Genomic DNA, 19711 nt, shown 5'->3' with positions numbered 1-19711 from the left:
TTCATTATAACACTTATATAAGACTTTTAAAGTCATTTTGATAGTATCAATCAATCAATCAATCAATCAATGTTTATTTATATAGCCCTAAATCACAAGTGTCTCAAAGGGCTGCACAAGCCACAACGACATCCTCGGTACAAAGCCCACATAAGGGCAAGGAAAAACTCACCCCAGTGGGACGTCGATAGTAGGCTAATATAACTAATATAGACACTTGCATCATGTGTTGTCTTCATTATAACACTTATATAAGACTTTTAAAGTCATTTTGATAGTAGGCTAATATAACTAATATAGACACTTACATCATGCGTTGTCTTCATTATAACACTTATATAAGACTTTTAAAGTAATTTTGATAGTAGGCTAATATAACTAATAGACACTTACATCATGTGTTGTCTTCATTATAACACTTATACAAGACTTTTAAAGTCATTTTGGTAGTAGGCTAATATAACTAATATAGACACTTGCATCATGTGTTGTCTTCATTGTAACACTTATATAAGACTTTTAAAGTCATTTTGATAGTAGGCTAACATAGACACTTACATCATGCGTTGTCTTCATTATAACACTTATATAAGACTTTTAAAGTCATTTTGATAGTAGGCTAATATAACTAATATAGACACTTGCATCATGTGTTGTCTTCATTATAACACTTATATAAGACTTTTAAAGTCATTTTGATAGTAGGCTAATATAACTAATAGACACTTGCATCATGTGTTGTCTTCATTATAACACTTATATAAGACTTTTAAAGTCATTTTGATAGTAGGATAATATAACCAATATAGACACTTGCATCATGTGTTGTCTTCATTATAACACTTATATAAGACTTTTAAAGTCATTTTGATAGTAGGCTAATATAACTAATATAGACACTTGCATCATGTGTTGTCTTCATTATAACACTTATATAAGACTTTTAAAGTCATTTTGATAGTAGGCTAACATAGACACTTGCATCATGCGTTGTCTTCATTATAACACTTATATAAGACTTTTAAAGTCATTTTGATAGTAGGCTAATATAACTAATATAGACACTTGCATCATGTGTTGTCTTCATTATAACACTTATATAAGACTTTTAAAGTCATTTTGATAGTAGGCTAATATAGACACTTGCATCATGTGTTGTCTTCATTATAACACTTATATAAGACTTTTAAAGTCATTTTGATAGTAGGATAATATAACTAATATAGACACTTACATCATGCGTTGTCTTCATTATAACACTTATATAAGACTTTTAAAGTCATTTTGATAGTAGGCTAATATAACTAATATAAACACTTACATCATGTGTTGTCTTCATTATAACACTTATATAAGACTTTTAAAGTCATTTTGATAGTAGGCTAATATAGACACTTACATCATGCGTTGTCTTCATTATAACACTTATATAAGACTTTTAAAGTAATTTTGATAGTAGGCTAATATAACCAATATAGACACTTACATCATGCGTTGTCTTCATTATAACACTTATATAAGACTTTTAAAGTCATTTTGATAGTAGGCTAATATAGACACTTACATCATGCGTTGTCTTCATTATAACACTTATATAAGACTTTTAAAGTCATTTTGATAGTAGGATAATATAACTAATATAGACACTTACATCATGCGTTGTCTTCATTATAACACTTATATAAGACTTTTAAAGTCATTTTGGTAGTAGGCTAATATAACTAATATAGACACTTGCATCATGTGTTGTCTTCATTATAACACTTGTATAAGACTTTTAAAGTCATTTTGATAGTAGGCTAATATAGACACTTACATCATGCGTTGTCTTCATTATAACACTTATATAAGACTTTTAAAGTCATTTTGATAGTAGGCTAATATAGACACTTACATCATGCGTTGTCTTCATTATAACACTTATATAAGACTTTTAAAGCAATTTTGATAGTAGGCTAATATAATCAATATAGACACTTACATCATGTGTTGTCTTCATTAAAACACTTATATAAGACTTTTAAAGTCATTTTGATAGTAGGCTAATATAGACACTTACATCATGTGTTGTCTTCATTATAACACTTATATAAGACTTTTAAAGTCATTTTGATAGTAGGCTAATATAACTAATATAGACACTTGCATCATGTGTTGTCTTCATTATAACACTTATATAAGACTTTTAAAGTCATTTTGATAGTAGGCTAATATAACTAATATAGACACTTGCATCATGTGTTGTCTTCATTATAACACTTATATAAGACTTTTAAAGTCTTTTTGATAGTAGGCTAATATAACTAATATAGACACTTGCATCATGATCTTGCTTCTTGATCTTACCCACATATGCGGTCCTCTCCAAGGTTTCTCATAGTCATTCACATCGACGTCCCACTGGGGTGAGTTTTTCCTTGCCCTTATGTGGGCTTTGTACCGAGGATGTCGTTGTGGCTTGTGCAGCCCTTTGAGACTTTTGTGATTCAGGGCTATATAAATAAACATTGATTGATTGATGTGCTGTCTTCATTATAACACTTATATAAAGGCATTTAATTATTTTGTGGTTCCAGACAGACTAGTTTTTTGTATTTTTGGCTCTTTCAACATTTTGGGTTGCCGACCCCTGGGCTCGTACATGCACATGCACCCTCCCTGTTGCCATTTCTAGTACAAAGTAGTGTATAGGTCTAACTAGTAGACACGTTATGGAAGATAAAAACTACAACATGGCACGTAAATAGATGTTGTGTAGAACATTTTGAGCACAGTAGACCACATGGAAGTAGACAAATGTGTGTCTCAAACATAAATAAAGCATGAAATACAAATCTTCCACTTCCAGGTAAACTGCATGATTTCAAGAGGAAGAGCCACGCTACCTGGTAGTCTGAGGTCATGATGAGGCCACCTGAGGTAGTGGTGGGCGGGACAACGCGCACCTTCTTCAGAGGCGGGCCCTGGGCGTGGCTGTTGTCGGGGTTGCCCGTGTGCCCCGCCCCGTTAGTGTGGTTGTTTCCTTGCTGCTGCTGCTGGTTCTTCTGCACGTGGTCACAACAAAGCCAATTATTTGCCACGCCCAGCCAGACTCAGTCATTGGAAGAGGTACGTTCCTGTCTTACTTTGTCTGCCTTGTCCTCAGGCTCCTCCTCCGTCAGGAACTCCCTCTTGGGGTAAGGAATCTGACAGCCTGCAAACACACTGCAGGGAAAAGGTCAGGGGTCCGAGTGGGACCACAGAGGCTGAGAAAAGGGGCTTACTCTGAGGTGGGCAGCGGCTCCTCCAAGAAGTAGGGGTCCTGCATTGCCTGCTCCGACGTGATTCTACGAATGGGGTCCATGGTCAGCAGCTTCTGCAGCTGTCAATCAAAGCATCAAGTTCCATTCAAAGACAGACCGTCTGGGGTTCCCCAACATGGCGCACCGCCTCGCCAACATGAAATAAACATTTTTACGTGGAAACAAATTCAAGTCATATGGTGTAATGTGGCCTCCAGAAGAAGTCCCACACAGTCTGACGCTCTTTTTCACTTTTACTGCCAATCTGATGCCAACAACAGGCCCCAGTCCAACAGACTGTAGTGTCTCCGTGCTTCACTCACAGACACACAACACTCAAAACACTTTTTAACTTTTACTGCCAATCTGATGCCAACAACAGGCCCCAGTCCAACAGGTAGTGTGTCTCCGTGCTTCACTCACAGACACACAACACTCATCTATCATGGCAACAATGAGCATCAGTGAGACAGCAGGTGGGTACACTATCAACACTGTTGACCAAAGAAGACTTTGACTTTTTTACTTCTTAATGGATGAGAGATGTAACAATAAACGGTAAAATGATAATTGGCAATAAAATTCCAGACGGTTAGTAATATGTCTAATTTTTTAATTAGCGAAAACACGTCATTTATTAATGCATTTTAGGCAACAGGAAGTCAGGCACATGCGCACTAGCATCGTTTGGCTTGATAATTATGGCGGACTAACTACACAGACTTTGCTGTGGAGATTTCCTCTCGGAGTAAACGGAGCCAAGCGCTTGTTTTAACCTCGTTTTCCCTCGCTTCCCGCCACTGCTGTGTTTAGATGGAGACAGGTGTGGACAATATTGTCCCCACACTAAAAGTATACAGAAAACTATTTCATTTTGTCAATACGACATCAGCTGCTGTGACGGAGAGTTAATGATGGGAGGAATCATGCAGCAGGTGATGTGTTGTCACAACTTGTTTATAAAGTCTGTACTTTGTTGACTCCTCCTTTATTTAACTGTATCAGTGTTCAAATACCATCAGTACTAGATCAAATGTTTTGTCATCTATTCCAATTGAACGCAGGCTGTGAAGATTGTGTATTCGATGTGAGAGGTGTCACTGTTTATTAGACTTCATCTTCATTAGCCAAACTGCTTTGTGTTTTATTTTGATATCAAAAAGTAAACACCAGGTTTTTTTTACATTAATTGTGTTTTTTTTCATGTCACAAAGATATTGCTTCAAAAATGTTGTTAAAGTGTTATTGTGTATAGTTAATTCCTATACTGTCATGTCTGTATTATCATGTTTTGTTTTAAATCATGTTTTGTTTAGTTTCTGTCTTTTCACTCCCTTGTCTGGTCACCATAGCAACCATTAGTTTTCACCTGTCACGTCACGCACCTGTTTCACGTTTTGAGTCACGCACCTGCTTTCACTAATCATGTCCATAGTATTTAAGTTCATTCATTTTCTGTTGTTCGGCCTGACGACCTCACACCACATTTATGCTCTGTCCATTCCTCTAAGATGCTGCTTCATGTCCCTTGTCAAAGTAAGTTTTGGTTCCATGTTTATAGTCTTTTTGTTTTTCATAGTTTGTTCTCCGCCACTGTGCGCGCTTTGGTTTGATCCTTTTTTGTAGTTCTAGTGTTTCAATAAAAAAATGTACCTTCATTCCCGTCTCGCCCGTGCAAACTTTCCGTTGCATCCCGGAAAAGCAAACTCCCAAGATCAAGTCGTGACATATACAACATATTTCTGCTGAAACTCTTAATGGATACACCATCTACATGTACATATACATGTACATCACTTAAATTAATAATTTAAAAAAACTCCCTCTATCAAAATGTAAAAATAGAGATAAAGGCATCATGTAATGACAAAAAGCTGACAAGTTGATATTATTAAATAATAAAAAAAAACTAATATTTGCCTTTAGATAAATGGATACTGTCTATCTATAGTCTTTTTATTAGACATTACAAAGTACATGATGTTATTACCTTCACACCCCAACACTGCTCCCTAACAATCACTAATCATGATTTCAATATTGATAACAATAATCTTAATTATTACTGTGGCCATAATTGGTAGCCCTAGATCTCATACATGAACACTATATATATATATATATATACCGTATTTTCCGCACCATAAGGCGCCCTGGGTTATAAGCCGCGCCTTCAATGAACGGCATATTTCAAAACTTTGTCCACCTATAAGCCGCCCCGTGTTGTAAGCCGCATCTAACTGCGCTAAAGGAATGTCAAAAAAACAGTCAGATAGGTCAGTCAAACTTTAATAATATATTAAAACCAGCGTGATGTGGGCGCGCATGGAGTCGTATATCAACATGGACGGAGCTGCGTGAAAAAAGCCACCCGGCCTCTTCGCGTAAACTTAAACTTACCTTAACCACTCGCTCATCTTTTCTTCATCCATCCCTTCGAGTTAGCTTTTATGATGACGCCGGCTGGAAAGGTCTCTTTTGGCAAGGTCTTCCTTTTGAATATCACCATGGGTGGAAGTTTCTGGCCATTAGCATGGCAAGCTAGAACCACAGTGAAGGATGACTTCTCATTCCCTGTGGTGCGAATATTCACCGTACGTGCTCCCGTTGTATCCACAGTGCGGTTCACAGGAATATCAGTTGCTGTGAAATAGTAATCCGTGTGCGGATGGAGAGATTGCGTCTTTTCATGAACCGGATCCCTGTCGCTTAGTAGGAGCCATTTTGTGGTCTTTACAGATGTAAACACACAAAGGAAATGAAACGTACGGTAATATCCGCGCGCTTTTTCTTCTTCTACGCGGGCGGGTGGTTGCTTACAGTAGAAGAAGAAGCGCTTCCTGTTCTATGGGGGCGGGTGCTTACCTTGGCGGTTGCTTGCGTAGAAGAAGAAGCGCTTCCTGTTCTACCGGGAAAAAAGATGGCGGCTGTTTACCGAAGTTGCGAGACCGAAACCTTATGAAAATGAATCTTAATATTAATCCATATATAAAGCGCACCGGGTTATAAGGCGCACTGTCAGCTTTTGAGAAAATTTGTGGTTTTTAGGTGCGCCTTATAGTGCGGAAAATACGGTATACACATTCACACACATATATATTTGCCTTGGTGTTCTAAAATATGAGCCCTCCTTTAAGGCAACACTTGCCTTGACCATAAAAAGTTCAAATGGGCTCGCTGGTCATCGCAGACATGGAGCGACGGTCGTCTAAACACGAGTACAGTCTACAATAACACCACAAAAAGATGCTGGACTTCTAATAAAGAAAGTGCCAGTAAAAAGATCAAGTCCATGGTAGCACACTCCTAGCAGGGACTCACCAAATGGAAGGCTTTGCTGTCCGGCTTGACTTTGTGTTTCTCCATGTACTTGACCAGGCTGCAGTTGGTGTACCTGAAAGCAGCAGCGGTGTATTCAGAGAATGGACTCTTGCAGCAGTGGTGCACAACTCACGTGTTCCTCCTGAAGTCTTTCATCAGCGTGGAGTGTTCCGGCATCTTCTTGATGTCCTCCCAGTCTTTATCTGCAGGGTGACAGCAAGAGCAGATGACTTGTTGTGGGATTAGCATCTCCTCACTAAGTGGCACGACTCAAGGCTTCATGCGGACTCGGCGATTACGCAACAGGAGAGGAGAAGATGGAGGAACAACAAGACTGAGACAGCTTCATGCGGACTTGGGGATTACGCAACAGGAGAGGAGAAGATGGAGGAACAAGAAGACTGAGCTGGAAGGAAATGCTGTCAGCTCACAGAGCAGGCCAAGGATCCGCCTCTTAACGGCCATAAACCACCTCAATAAATAGCGTGATAGACATGGGATCATTAGCAATAAAAATGCCTTTATAATTTATTTTTGTGGTGGGAAGAAAGTAAAAGTATGGCTGTAGGGCTGGGCCCATAACAAATGTTGACCTGCACATGAGACCAAATTAAAGGCCTACTGAAATGAAATGTTTTTATTTAAACGGGGATAGCAGATCCATTCTATGTGTCATACTTGATCATTTCGCGATATTGCCATATTTTTGCTGAAAGGATTTAGTAGAGAACATCGACGATAAAGTTCGCAACTTTTGGTCGCTGATAAAAAAAAAGCCTTGCCTGTAGCAGAAGTAGCGTGACGTCACAAGTTGAAAGTCTCCTCACATTGTTTACACCAGCAGCGAGAGCCATTGGGACCGAGAAAGCGACGATTACCCCATTAATTTGAGCCAGGATGAAAGATTGGTGGATGAGGAACGTGAGAGTGAAGTATTAGAGAGCAGTGCAGGACGTATCTTTTTTGGCTCTGACCGTAACTTAGGTACAAGGACTCATTGGATTCCACTCTCTCCTTTTTCTATTGTGGATCACGGATTTGTATTTGAAACCACCTGGGATACTATATCCTCTTGAAAATGAGAGTGGAGAACGCGAAATGGACATTCACAGTGACTTTTATCTCCACGACAATACATCGGTGAAGCACTTTAGCTACGGAGCTAACGTGATAGCATCGGGCTTAACTGCAGATAGAAACAAAAGAAATAAACCCCTGACTGGAAGGACAGACAGAATATCAACAATACTATTAAACCATGGACCTGTAACTACACGGTTAATGCTTTCCAGCCTGGCGAAGCTTAACAATGCTGTTGCTAACGACGCCATTGAATCTAACTTAGCTACGGACCTCGACAGAGCTATGATAAAAACATTAGCTCTCCACCTACGCCAGTGGTTCTCAAACTTTTTTTGTCATCCCCCACTTTGGACAAGGGGGAGTTTTCAAGCCCCACCTGCCCCCATCGCCCCAACAGAGCGCTAATGCCAAGCTTTAACATTTTCAAATTTATTGAACATCAAGTTGTATACATTCGAACTCAATAACATAAAATAACATTAAGTTCAATAATAAATAAAATAACTGTGCAGCTGTGGTATAACTTGCATCAAGTTCAATAATAAATAAAATAACTTCCATCAAGTTCAATAATAAATAAAACAAAAGTGTTATAACTTGCATCAAGTTCAATAATAAATCAAAAAAAGTGTTATAACTTGCATCACGTTCAATAATAAATAAAAAAAACTGTTATAACTTGCATCAAGTTCAATAATAAATCCAAAAAAGTGTCATAACTTGCATCACGTTCAGTAATAAATCAAAAAAGTGTTATAACTTGCATCAAGTTCAATAATAAATCAAATAAAATTGTTATAACTTGCATCAAGTGCAATAATAAATCAAAAAAAGTGTTATAACTTGCATCAAGTTCAATAATAAAAAAAAGGGTTATAACTTGCATCACGTTCAATAATAAATCAAAACAAGTGTTATAACTTGCATCAAGTTCAATAATAAATCCAATAACTTGCATCAAGTTCAATAATAAATCAAAAAAAGTGTTATAACTTGCATCAAGTTCAATAATAAATCCAATAACTTGCATCAAGTTCAATAATAAATCAAAAAAAGTGTTATAACTTGCATCAAGTTCAATAATAAATCAAATAAAAGTGTTATAACTTGCATCAAGTGCAATAATAAATCAAAAAAAGTGTTATAACTTGCATCAAGTTCAATAATAAAAAAAAGTGTTATAACTTGCATCACGTTCAATAATAAATCAAAACAAGTGTTATAACTTGCATCAAGTTCAATAATAAATCCAATAACTTGCATCAAGTTCAATAATAAATCAAAAAAAGTGTTATAACTTGCATCAAGTTCAATAATAAATCCAATAACTTGCATCAAGTTCAATAATAAATCAAAAAAAGTGTTATAACTTGCATCAAGTTCAATAATAAATAAAACAAGTGTTATAACTTGCATCAAGTTCAATAATAAATAAAAAAAAGTGTTATAACTTGCATCAAGTTCAATAATAAATCAAATAACTTGCATCAAGTTCAATAATAAATACAATAAAAGTGCCACTTTGCAATCTTTGCAAAAAAAAAGGAGGAGCTATGCATTTGGCAAGACAGGGCAAGTGACAGCACTTTCCCCCAGGAGAGCCACCTTGCTTCACTGTGAAACAGCACGGCTGTATGATCAGCTCCCATTTCCTCACACAGTGCAGAGAACAGTCGCGCTTTCAGTGGTCGTGTTTTGATCAAATTTACCGCGCTCACAACATCTGTTAAAACCTCATTGAGTTCGGGGCTGAGCTGTCTTGACGCGAGTGCTTCCCGGTGAATGACACAGTGTGTGCCCGTCACATTTTTGTTTCTCTGCAGGCGCTGGCTCTGGCTCGACGACCTTTGAGGTGTGAGTCACAAATGTATATATTTGTGTAATTGTGGTCCACACATTAGCCTGCTACCCATCCGCTTGAAAGTTTGTTCCGCTTAGCCCCGCCCCCATTAGTTACTGTTGCTATGTCTGTCAAACTTTCGCTCGTACCGAGAAATATAAAGCCTACAGTAAAAATAAGTACCGGTAATTTCCATTTATTTATATAGCGGATTTCACAGACAGAATCACAAAGTGATTTACAGTGTGTATAGAAAATGAAAGCATAGTAAAAAAAATAATCTAAAAATATAATAATTAAAAAAAAAATGTAAAGTGAAATTTCCTCCCGTTCCTCGCGCCCCACCTGTCATGTCTCTATTCCCCACCAGTGGGGCGCGCCCCACACTTTGAGAAACGCTGACCTACGCCAACCCTCATCTGCTCATCAACACCGAAGCTCATCTGCGTTCCAGCGATCGACGGAGCGACGAAGGACTTCACCCGATCATCGATGCGGTCGGCGGCTAGCGTCGGATAGCGTGTCTGCTATCCAAGTCAAAGTCCTCCTGGTTGTGTTGCTGTAGCCAGACGCTAATACACCGATCGCATCTACAGCTTTCTTCTTTGCAGTCTCCATTGTTCATTAAACAAATTGCAAAAGATTCACCAACACAGATGTCCAGAATACTGTGGACATCTTTGTATTGGATACAATGGCGTCCCAATACTTACGCTTCAACCATCGACGTCACGCGCATACGTCATCATACCTAGACGTTTACAACCGGAAGTTTCGCAGGAAATTTAAAATTGCACTTTATAAGTTAACCCGGCCGTATTGGCATGTGTTGCAATGTTAAGATTTCATCATTGATATATAAACTATCAGACTGCGTGGTCGCTAGTAGTGGCTTTCAGTAGGCCTTTAACCATTACATAATAGCCTTTCAAATGCAATAAACTTGTCTTTTAACCTTCTTATTGAAATGAAAACTTTGAAATCTTGAATAAAACAAACAATAACATTTTGCACTTGAATAATAACTAGAAGAGGCCATTCCTGAAGGAATAGCGTGTGAATGCTCCAATGCTGAAGTCAAAGTGAAATGCTGACAGAATGTTGTATGAATGGAAGAACAGTTTGAAAGTTATAGTTTGAATTTCCAGGAAAACCGGAATTTGGTTTGGAACTTGGGAAAGTGTTAGCTTGACCCTGAAAAGGACAAGCGGTAGGAAATGGATGGATGGATGGTTTGAATGTCCAAGATGAGTGGAATGTGTTGATGTTGGAAAGGAGGTATCGCACTAAATAAGATTGGAAATTAAGTTAGAAAATAGTGTAAAATTAGCAAAGAAATTAGCACTTTAATGTTAGAGTGCTAGCATGCTTGCACATTCCAAGTTATATATATATATATATATATATATATATATATATATATATATATATATATATATATATATGTATGTGTGGGAAAAAAATCACAAGACTATTTCATCTCTACAGGCCTGTTTCATGAGGGGGTTCCCTCAATCATCAGGAGATTTTAATGGGAGCATTCACATACCATGGTTTATATAGGGCACAGAGTGGGTGGGTACAGGCTGGCGTAGGGGCGTGGTGATTGGCTCATGTGTTACCTAGGAGGTGTTTCCGTCTGTGGCGGCATGCTGATACAATTTCGCTGCGCTTGTTGAGGGATGACAGGTCTGGACGGTATATTATAAACAGTTTCTCTTTCAAGCATAGGTTGCATCTTTTATTACCACTATTGTAAGGTGTGCTGGATGCAAGAATTTGCCATGTTATTGAATATTCAACATTATTGTCTTTGAGGTTCCAAATGTGTTTGCTGATCCAACACAACACTCCAATACGTGCACCATGACAGCAACCACCCACCCACCACCAAGGAAAGAATACCTACCGGAATTAATAAAAGGCTATCGATGCTGTCATCTAGCAAAGCTGAATTTGACCAAGCAACCCCCTCATACCAAAAAGCCCTTGATGAAAGCGGATACAATTTCACCCTCACCTATGAACCCACGCCAGGAAACCAACCAAAAAAGAACAGAAAACGAAACAACATCATCTGGTACAACCCCCCATACAGCAAAAACGTCTCAACTAACATTGGCCACAAATTCCTCACTCTGATTGACAAACACTTTCCCAAAGGCAACAGCCTAAGAAAAGTATTCAACAAGAACAACATTAAATTGAGCTACAGCTGTATGAACAATATACGACAAATTATCTCAAACCACAACAAAACAATTGCAAATGAGCCGTCGGCCCCCGGACAGAGCGACCCCAAAACCAACAAAGGCTGCAACTGCCGCAAGAAACCTGATTGCCCTCTCAACGGGGGGTGCTTACAAACATCAGTTGTCTACCAATCTAAGGTAACACGCAAGGACATTAACACATCCGACACATATGTAGGATTAACCGAGGGAGAGTTTAAAACCAGATGGAACAATCACAAGGCTTCTTTCAGGAACCAAAACCTGCGGAATACCACAGAACTCAGCAAACACATTTGGAACCTCAAAGACAATAATGTTGAATATTCAATAACATGGCAAATTCTTGCATCCAGCACACCTTACAATAGTGGTAATAAAAGATGCAACCTATGCTTGAAAGAGAAACTGTTTATAATATACCGTCCAGACCTGTCATCCCTCAACAAGCGCAGCGAAATTGTAACAGCATGCCGCCACAGACGGAAACACCTCCTAGGTAACACATGAGCCAATCACCACGCCCCTACGCCAGCATGTACCCACCCACCCTGTGCCCTATATAAACCATGGTATGTGAATGCTCCCATTAAAATCTCCTGATGATTGAGGGAAACCCCTCATGAAACAGGCCTGTAGAGATGAAGTAGTCTTGTGATTTTTTTTCCCACACATACATATATATATATATATATATATATCATGTAACCCAGCAATAAGGTGTATAAAATAGGAAAATAGTGTAAAATTAGCTGGAAAAGTTGCCATGCTAATGTTAGCATACTAACATGCTAACGTGAAGAAGCTAGCACATGACTGGGTTGGAAGAAAAAACAGACAAAAAAGCAGATTGCGAGTGAGGAAGACGACATGACAAGACTTTGACAAATGCTACTTTTATAAGGTTAGGTATTTCTGTTAGCATTGTTTACTGCGGGGTGGTTGTGTTGCAAGTGTTTATTCAGCAAACTGAGTCCTGGGTGTTGTTGATAGGCTCATCTTGTCATGTTAGCGGCTACATGCTAATGATATGTTAATAATATTTAAACAATTACTGCATAGCAAAAATTATTTTCCATAAGAATAACAGGGCAAAATAATGTTACACAGACGTTATTTCCTGCCACTAAACCTAAAAATATTTTTTCTCTATGTTTACTTTTTCACACTTTGCACTATTTTCTTACACTTTATGAAGCATTTTTTTACATATTCCTTATTTTTAAGATCTTATTGTTAAGTGTTCAATGTGATTTGACTATTTTGAAATAATAACAACTGCATAGCATAAATGACTTAGATAAGAATTACACACCAAATAAATAAATAACAGCTGTAACTTCCTGCCACTAAAGCTGCAGAAAATAGTTTACATTTTCACTATTTTCTTACATATTCCTTATTTTTAAATGATTTGAATATTTTGTTGACATTGTTTGTTTTCCATGTTTGTGTTGACATTTCCTTTCTGCCTTGATAGCTGAAAGATTATAATCACAGGAAGTTACATTTCTAATAAAATATATTTTCCATAGGTCATAAAAAAATGTCAATAATGATCAATATCGACCGATATGTTAATAATATTTAAACAATTACTGCATAGCAAAAATTCTTTTCCATAAGAATAACAGGGCAAAATAATGTTACACAGACGTTATTTCCTGCCACTAAACCTAAAAATATTTTTTCTCTATGTTTACTTTTTCACACTTTGCACTATTTTCTTACACTTTATGAAGCATTTTTTACATATTTCTTATTTTTAAGATCTTATTGTTAAGTGTTCAATGTGATTTGACTATTTTGAAATAATAATAACTGCATAGCATAAATGACTTAGATAAGAATTACACACCAAATAAATAAATAACAGCTGTAACTTCCTGCCACTAAAGCTGCAGAAAATAGTTTACATTTTCACTATTTTCTTACATATTCCTTATTTTTAAATGATTTGAATATTTTGTTGACATTGTTTGTTTTCCATGCTTGTGTTGACATTTCCTTTCTGCCTTGATAGCTGAGGGATTATAATCACAGGAAGTTACATTTCTAATTAAATATATTTTCCAAAGGTCATAAAAAAATGTCAATAATGATCAATATCGACCGATATATTAATAATATTTAAACAATTACTGCATAACAAACATTCCTCTCCATAGTTAAATAAGAATAACAGGGCAAATTAATGTTACACAGACGTTATTTCCTGGCATTAAACCTGCAGAAGATAGTTCTTCTCAGGTTTCTATGTTTACATTTTCACACTTTGCACTATTTTCTTACACTTTATGAAGCATTTCTTACATATTCCTTATGTTTAAGATCTTATTGTTAAGTGTTCAATGTGATTTGACTACTTTGTTGACATTGTTTGTTTTCCATGCTTGTGTTGACATTTCCTTTCTGCCTTGATAGCTGAGGGATTATAATCACAGGAAGTTACATTTCTAATTAAATATATTTTCCATAGGTCATAAAAAAATGTCAATAATGATCAATATCGACCGATATATTAATAATATTTAAACAATTACAGTATAATAAAAATTCCTCTCCATAGTTAAATAAGAATAACAGGACAAATTAATGTTACACAGACGTTATTTCCTGCCACTAAACCTACAGAAGATAGTTCTTCTCGATGTTTACTTTTTCACACTTTGCACTCTTTTCTTACACTTTATGAAGCATTTCTTACATATTCCTTATGTTTAAGATCTTATTGTTAAGTGTTCAATGTGATTTGACTACTTTGTTGACATTGTTTGTTTTCCATGTTTGTGTTGACATTTCCTTTCTGCCTTGATAGCTGAGGGATTATAATCACAGGAAGTTACATTTCTAATTAAATATATTTTCCATAGGTCATAAAAAAATGTCAATAATGATCAATATCGACCGATATATTAATAATATTTAAACAATTACTGCATAGCAAAAATTCCTTTCCATAAGAATAACAGGGCAAAATAATGTTACACAGACGTTATTTCCTGCCACTAAACCTAAAAATATTTTTTCTCTAGGTTTACTTTTTCACACTTTGCACTATTTTCTTACACTTTATGAAGCATTTTTTACATATTCCTTATTTTTAAGATATTATTGTTAAGTGTTCAATGTGATTTGACTATTTTGAAATAATAATAACTGCATAGCATAAATGACTTAGATAAGAATTACACACCAAATAAATAAATAACAGCTGTAACTTCCTGCCACTAAAGCTGCAGAAAATAGTTTACATTTTCACTATTTTCTTACATATTCCTTATTTTTAAATGATTTGAATATTTTGTTGACATTGTTTGTTTTCCATGTTTGTGTTGACATTTCCTTTCTGCCTTGATAGCTGAGGGATTATAATCACAGGAAGTTACATTTCTAATTAAATATATTTTCCAAAGGTCATAAAAAAATGTCAATAATGATCAATATTGACCGATATATTAATAATATTTAAACAATTACTGCATAACAAAAATTCCTTTCCATAGTTAAATAAGAATAACAGGGCAAATTAATGTTACACAGACGTTATTTCCTGGCATTAAAGAATGAATGTTACACAGACGTTATTTCCTGGCATTAAACCTGCAGAAGATAGTTCTTCTCAGGTTTCTATGTTTACATTTTCACACTTTGCACTCTTTTCTTACACTTTATGAAGCATTTCTTACATATTCCTTATGTTTAAGATCGTATTGTTAAGTGTTCAATGTGATTTGACTACTTTGTTGACATTGTTTGTTTTCCATGTTTGTGTTGACATTTCCTTTCTGCCTTGATAGCTGAGGGATTATAATCACAGGAAGTTACATTTCTAATTAAATATATTTTCCATAGGTCATAAAAAAATGTCAATAATGATCAATATCGACTGATATATTAATAATATTTAAACAATTACTGCATAACAAAAATTCCTCTCCATAGTTAAATAAGAATAACAGGGCAAATTAATGTTACACAGACGTTATTTCCTGGCATTAAACCTGCAGAAGATAGTTCTTCTCGATGTTTACTTTTTCACACTTTGCACTCTTTTCTTACACTTTATGAAGCATTTCTTACATATTCCTGATTTTTAAGATCTTATTGTTAAGTGTTCAATGTGATTTGACTATTTTGTTGACATTGTTTGTTTTCCATGTTTGTGTTGACATTTCCTTTCTGCCTTGATAGCTGAGGGATTATGATCACAGGAAGTTACATTTCTAATTAAATATATTTTCCATAGGTCATAAAAAAATGTCAATAATGATCAATATCGACCGATATGTTAATAATATTTAAACAATTACTGCATAACGAAAATTCCTTTCCATAGTTAAATAAGAATAACAGGGCAAATTAATGTTACACAGACGTTATTTCCTGGCATTAAACCTGCAGAAGATAGTTCTTCTCGGTTTACTTTTTCACACTTTGCACTCTTTTCTTACACTTTATGAAGCATTTCTTACATATTCCTGATTTTTAAGATCTTATTGTTAAGTGTTCAATGTGATTTGACTATTTTGTTGACATTGTTTGTTTTCCATGCTTGTGTTGACATTTCCTTTCTGCCTTGATAGCTGAAAGATTATAATCACAGGAAGTTACATTTCTAATTAAATATATTTTCCATAGGTCATAAAAAAATGTCAATAGTGATCAATATCGACCGATATATTAATAATATTTAAACAATTACTGCATAGCAAAAATTCCTTTCCATAAGAATAACAGGGCAAAATAATGTTACACAGAGGTTATTTCCTGCCACTAAACCTAAAAATATTTTTTCTCTATGTTTACTTTTTCACACTTTGCACTATTTTCTTACACTTTATGAAGCATTTTTTACATATTCCTTATTTTTAAGATCTTATTGTTAAGTGTTCAATGTGATTTGACTATTTTGAAATAATAATAACTGCATAGCATAAATGACTTAGATAAGAATTACACACCAAATAAATAAATAACAGCTGTAACTTCCTGCCACTAAAGCTGCAGAAAATAGTTTACATTTTCACTATTTTCTTACATATTCCTTATTTTTAAATGATTTGAATATTTTGTTGACATTGTTTGTTTTCCATGTTTGTGTTGACATTGTTTGTTTTCCATGTTTGTGTTGACATTTCCTTTCTGCCTTGATAGCTGAGGGATTATAATCACAGGAAGTTACATTTCTAATTAAATATATTTTCCAAAGGTCATAAAAAAATGTCAATAATGATCAATATCGACCGATATATTAATAATATTTAAACAATTACTGCATAACAAAAATTCCTCTCCATAGTTAAATAAGAATAACAGGGCAAATTAATGTTACACAGACGTTATTTCCTGGCATTAAACCTGCAGAAGATAGTTCTTCTCAGGTTTCTATGTTTACATTTTCACACTTTGCACTATTTTCTTACACTTTATGAAGCATTTCTTACATATTCCTGATTTTTAAGATCTTATTGTTAAGTGTTCAATGTGATTTGACTATTTTGTTGACATTGTTTGTTTTCCATGTTTGTGTTGACATTTCCTTTCTGCCTTGATAGCTGAGGGATTATAATCACAGGAAGTTACATTTCTAATTAAATATATTTTCCATAGGTCATAAAAAAATGTCAATAATGATCAATATCGACCGATATGTTAATAATATTTAAACAATTACTGCATAACGAAAATTCCTTTCCATAAGAATAACAGGGCAAAATAATGTTACACAGACATTATTTCCTGCCACTAAACCTAAAAATATTTTTTCTCTACGTTTACTTTTTCACACTTTGCACTATTTTCTTACACTTTATGAAGCATTTTTTACATATTCCTTATTTTTAAGATATTATTGTTAAGTGTTCAATGTGATTTGACTATTTTGAAATAATAATAACTGCATAGCATAAATGACTTAGATAAGAATTACACACCAAATAAATAAATAACAGCTGTAACTTCCTGCCACTAAAGCTGCAGAAAATAGTTTACATTTTCACTATTTTCTTACATATTCCTTATTTTTAAATGATTTGAATATTTTGTTGACATTGTTTGTTTTCCATGTTTGTGTTGACATTTCCTTTCTGCCTTGATAGCTGAAAGATTATAATCACAGGAAGTTACATTTCTAATTAAATATATTTTCCATAGGTCATAAAAAAATGTCAATAATGATCAATATCGACCAATATGTTAATAATATTTAAACAATTACTGCATAGCAAAAATTCCTTTCCATAAGAATAACAGGGCAAAATAATGTTACACAGACGTTATTTCCTGCCACTAAACCTAAAAATATTTTTTCTCTATGTTTACTTTTTCACACTTTGCACTATTTTCTTACACTTTATGAAGCATTTTTTACATATTTCTTATTTTTAAGATCTTATTGATAAGTGTTCAATGTGATTTGACTATTTTGAAATAATAATAACTGCATAGCATAAATGACTTAGATAAGAATTACACACCAAATAAATAAATAACAGCTGTAACTTCCTGCCACTAAAGCTGCAGAAAATAGTTTACATTTTCACTATTTTCTTACATATTCCTTATTTTTAAATGATTTGAATATTTTGTTGACATTGTTTGTTTTCCATGTTTGTGTTGACATTTCCTTTCTGCCTTGATAGCTGAGGGATTATAATCACAGGAAGTTACATTTCTAATTAAATATATTTTCCAAAGGTCATAAAAAAATGTCAATAATGATCAATATCGACCGATATATTAATAATATTTAAACAATTACTGCATAACGAAAATTCATTTCCATAGTTAAATAAGAATAACAGGGCAAATTAATGTTACACAGACGTTATTTCCTGCCACTAAACCTGCAGAAGATAGTTCTTCTCGATGTTTACTTTTTCACACTTTGCACTCTTTTCTTACACTTTATGAAACATTTCTGTCCTTATCTTTGCACCTTGATTTTAAGACTGTGCTTGCACAGTTGTGTTGAGTGTTTTCCATGCTTGTGTTGAGGGATGACTCCCAACATGTCTCACCAGCAGGGAAGCCCATGACATTGAAGATGCGGTCCAGCTGGTCATGATGGTAAGGGTTACTGGTCTTGATGTCCTCCTGGCGACAGTGGAAGATGGGCTCGGACGTCAGCAGCTCGGCAAAGATGCAGCCGATGGCCCAGATGTCTGCAAGAGAAAGAGGCGGATGGAAGCAGCAGCGGGAGGAAGTGGGCGTGACTCACCGATGGCTTTGGTGTAGTGGCGGGCGCCCAGCAGCAGTTCCGGTGCCCTGTACCAGAAGGTGACCACCACCGGGTCCAGGTCGGCTAAAGGCTTCAGTGGTGAGTTGAAGAGACGGGCGAAGCCCATGTCGGCTGAACAGCAGATGTGCAGGTGAGTGGGGGAAGACATCGGGATAGAAGAATGTACCTACCGATCTTTACTCTGCCCCGCTCAGGCCCCTCCCCCATCACTAGAATGTTGGCTGGTTTCTGAGGAGAACAGAAGGAAGCAGATCAGGCATTGTGTATGCTGGCCTCTAGTGGACACATGGGTCCATAGCAGCTTCAAGTAGGGCTGGAAAAGTACACAGAACTATTCATCTTTTAGGAAAATAGGGAGCAGGAGAAAAATACATTTTATTTTAAAAAGTGATTACAATCCACTCAGCTATTGAGGCAGAAAGGACATGGAAAACAATGTCAACAAAACATTAAAATCACTTAACAATAATCTTTTAAAAATCATGACTATGTAAGAAATGCTTCATAAAGTGTAAGAAAATAGTGCAAAGTGTGAAAAAGTGAGAAGAACTATCTTCTGCAGGTTTAATGCCAGGAAATAACGTCTGTGTAACATTCATTTGCCCTGTTATTCTTATTTAAAGGCCTACTGAAATGCCATTTTCTTATTTAAACGGGGATAGCAGGTCCATTTTTATGTGTCATACTTGATCATTTCGCGATATTGCCATAT

At 35.6% G+C, this 19711-nt stretch overlaps 1 protein-coding gene across 2 annotated transcripts in view; it reads right to left on the bottom strand.

Annotated features, from left to right (window-relative positions):
* cdk8 (cyclin dependent kinase 8) overlaps positions 1-19711 on the bottom strand; it is a 33471-nt gene that overhangs the window by 2665 nt on the left and 11095 nt on the right. Inside the window, exons 5-12 of one of the 2 annotated variants that reach the window (XM_072913414.1) lie at positions 19170-19227; positions 18979-19110; positions 18779-18922; positions 6736-6805; positions 6603-6675; positions 3264-3361; positions 3120-3204; positions 2886-3047 (exon numbers count right to left, since the gene is read on the bottom strand). In XM_072913414.1, coding sequence (XP_072769515.1) covers positions 2886-3047; positions 3120-3204; positions 3264-3361; positions 6603-6675; positions 6736-6805; positions 18779-18922; positions 18979-19110; positions 19170-19227 — 822 coding nt within the window. The remainder of the gene's footprint in view (positions 1-2885; positions 3048-3119; positions 3205-3263; positions 3362-6602; positions 6676-6735; positions 6806-18778; positions 18923-18978; positions 19111-19169; positions 19228-19711) is intronic. The other variant, XM_061964813.2, reaches the window with a different exon arrangement.

Source organism: Nerophis lumbriciformis, linkage group LG07, assembly GCF_033978685.3.
Source record: "Nerophis lumbriciformis linkage group LG07, RoL_Nlum_v2.1, whole genome shotgun sequence".
Taxonomy (NCBI): domain Eukaryota; kingdom Metazoa; phylum Chordata; class Actinopteri; order Syngnathiformes; family Syngnathidae; genus Nerophis; species Nerophis lumbriciformis.
Note: the sequence above shows the minus strand (reverse complement) of the source record. Positions and strands in the feature narration are given on the sequence as shown.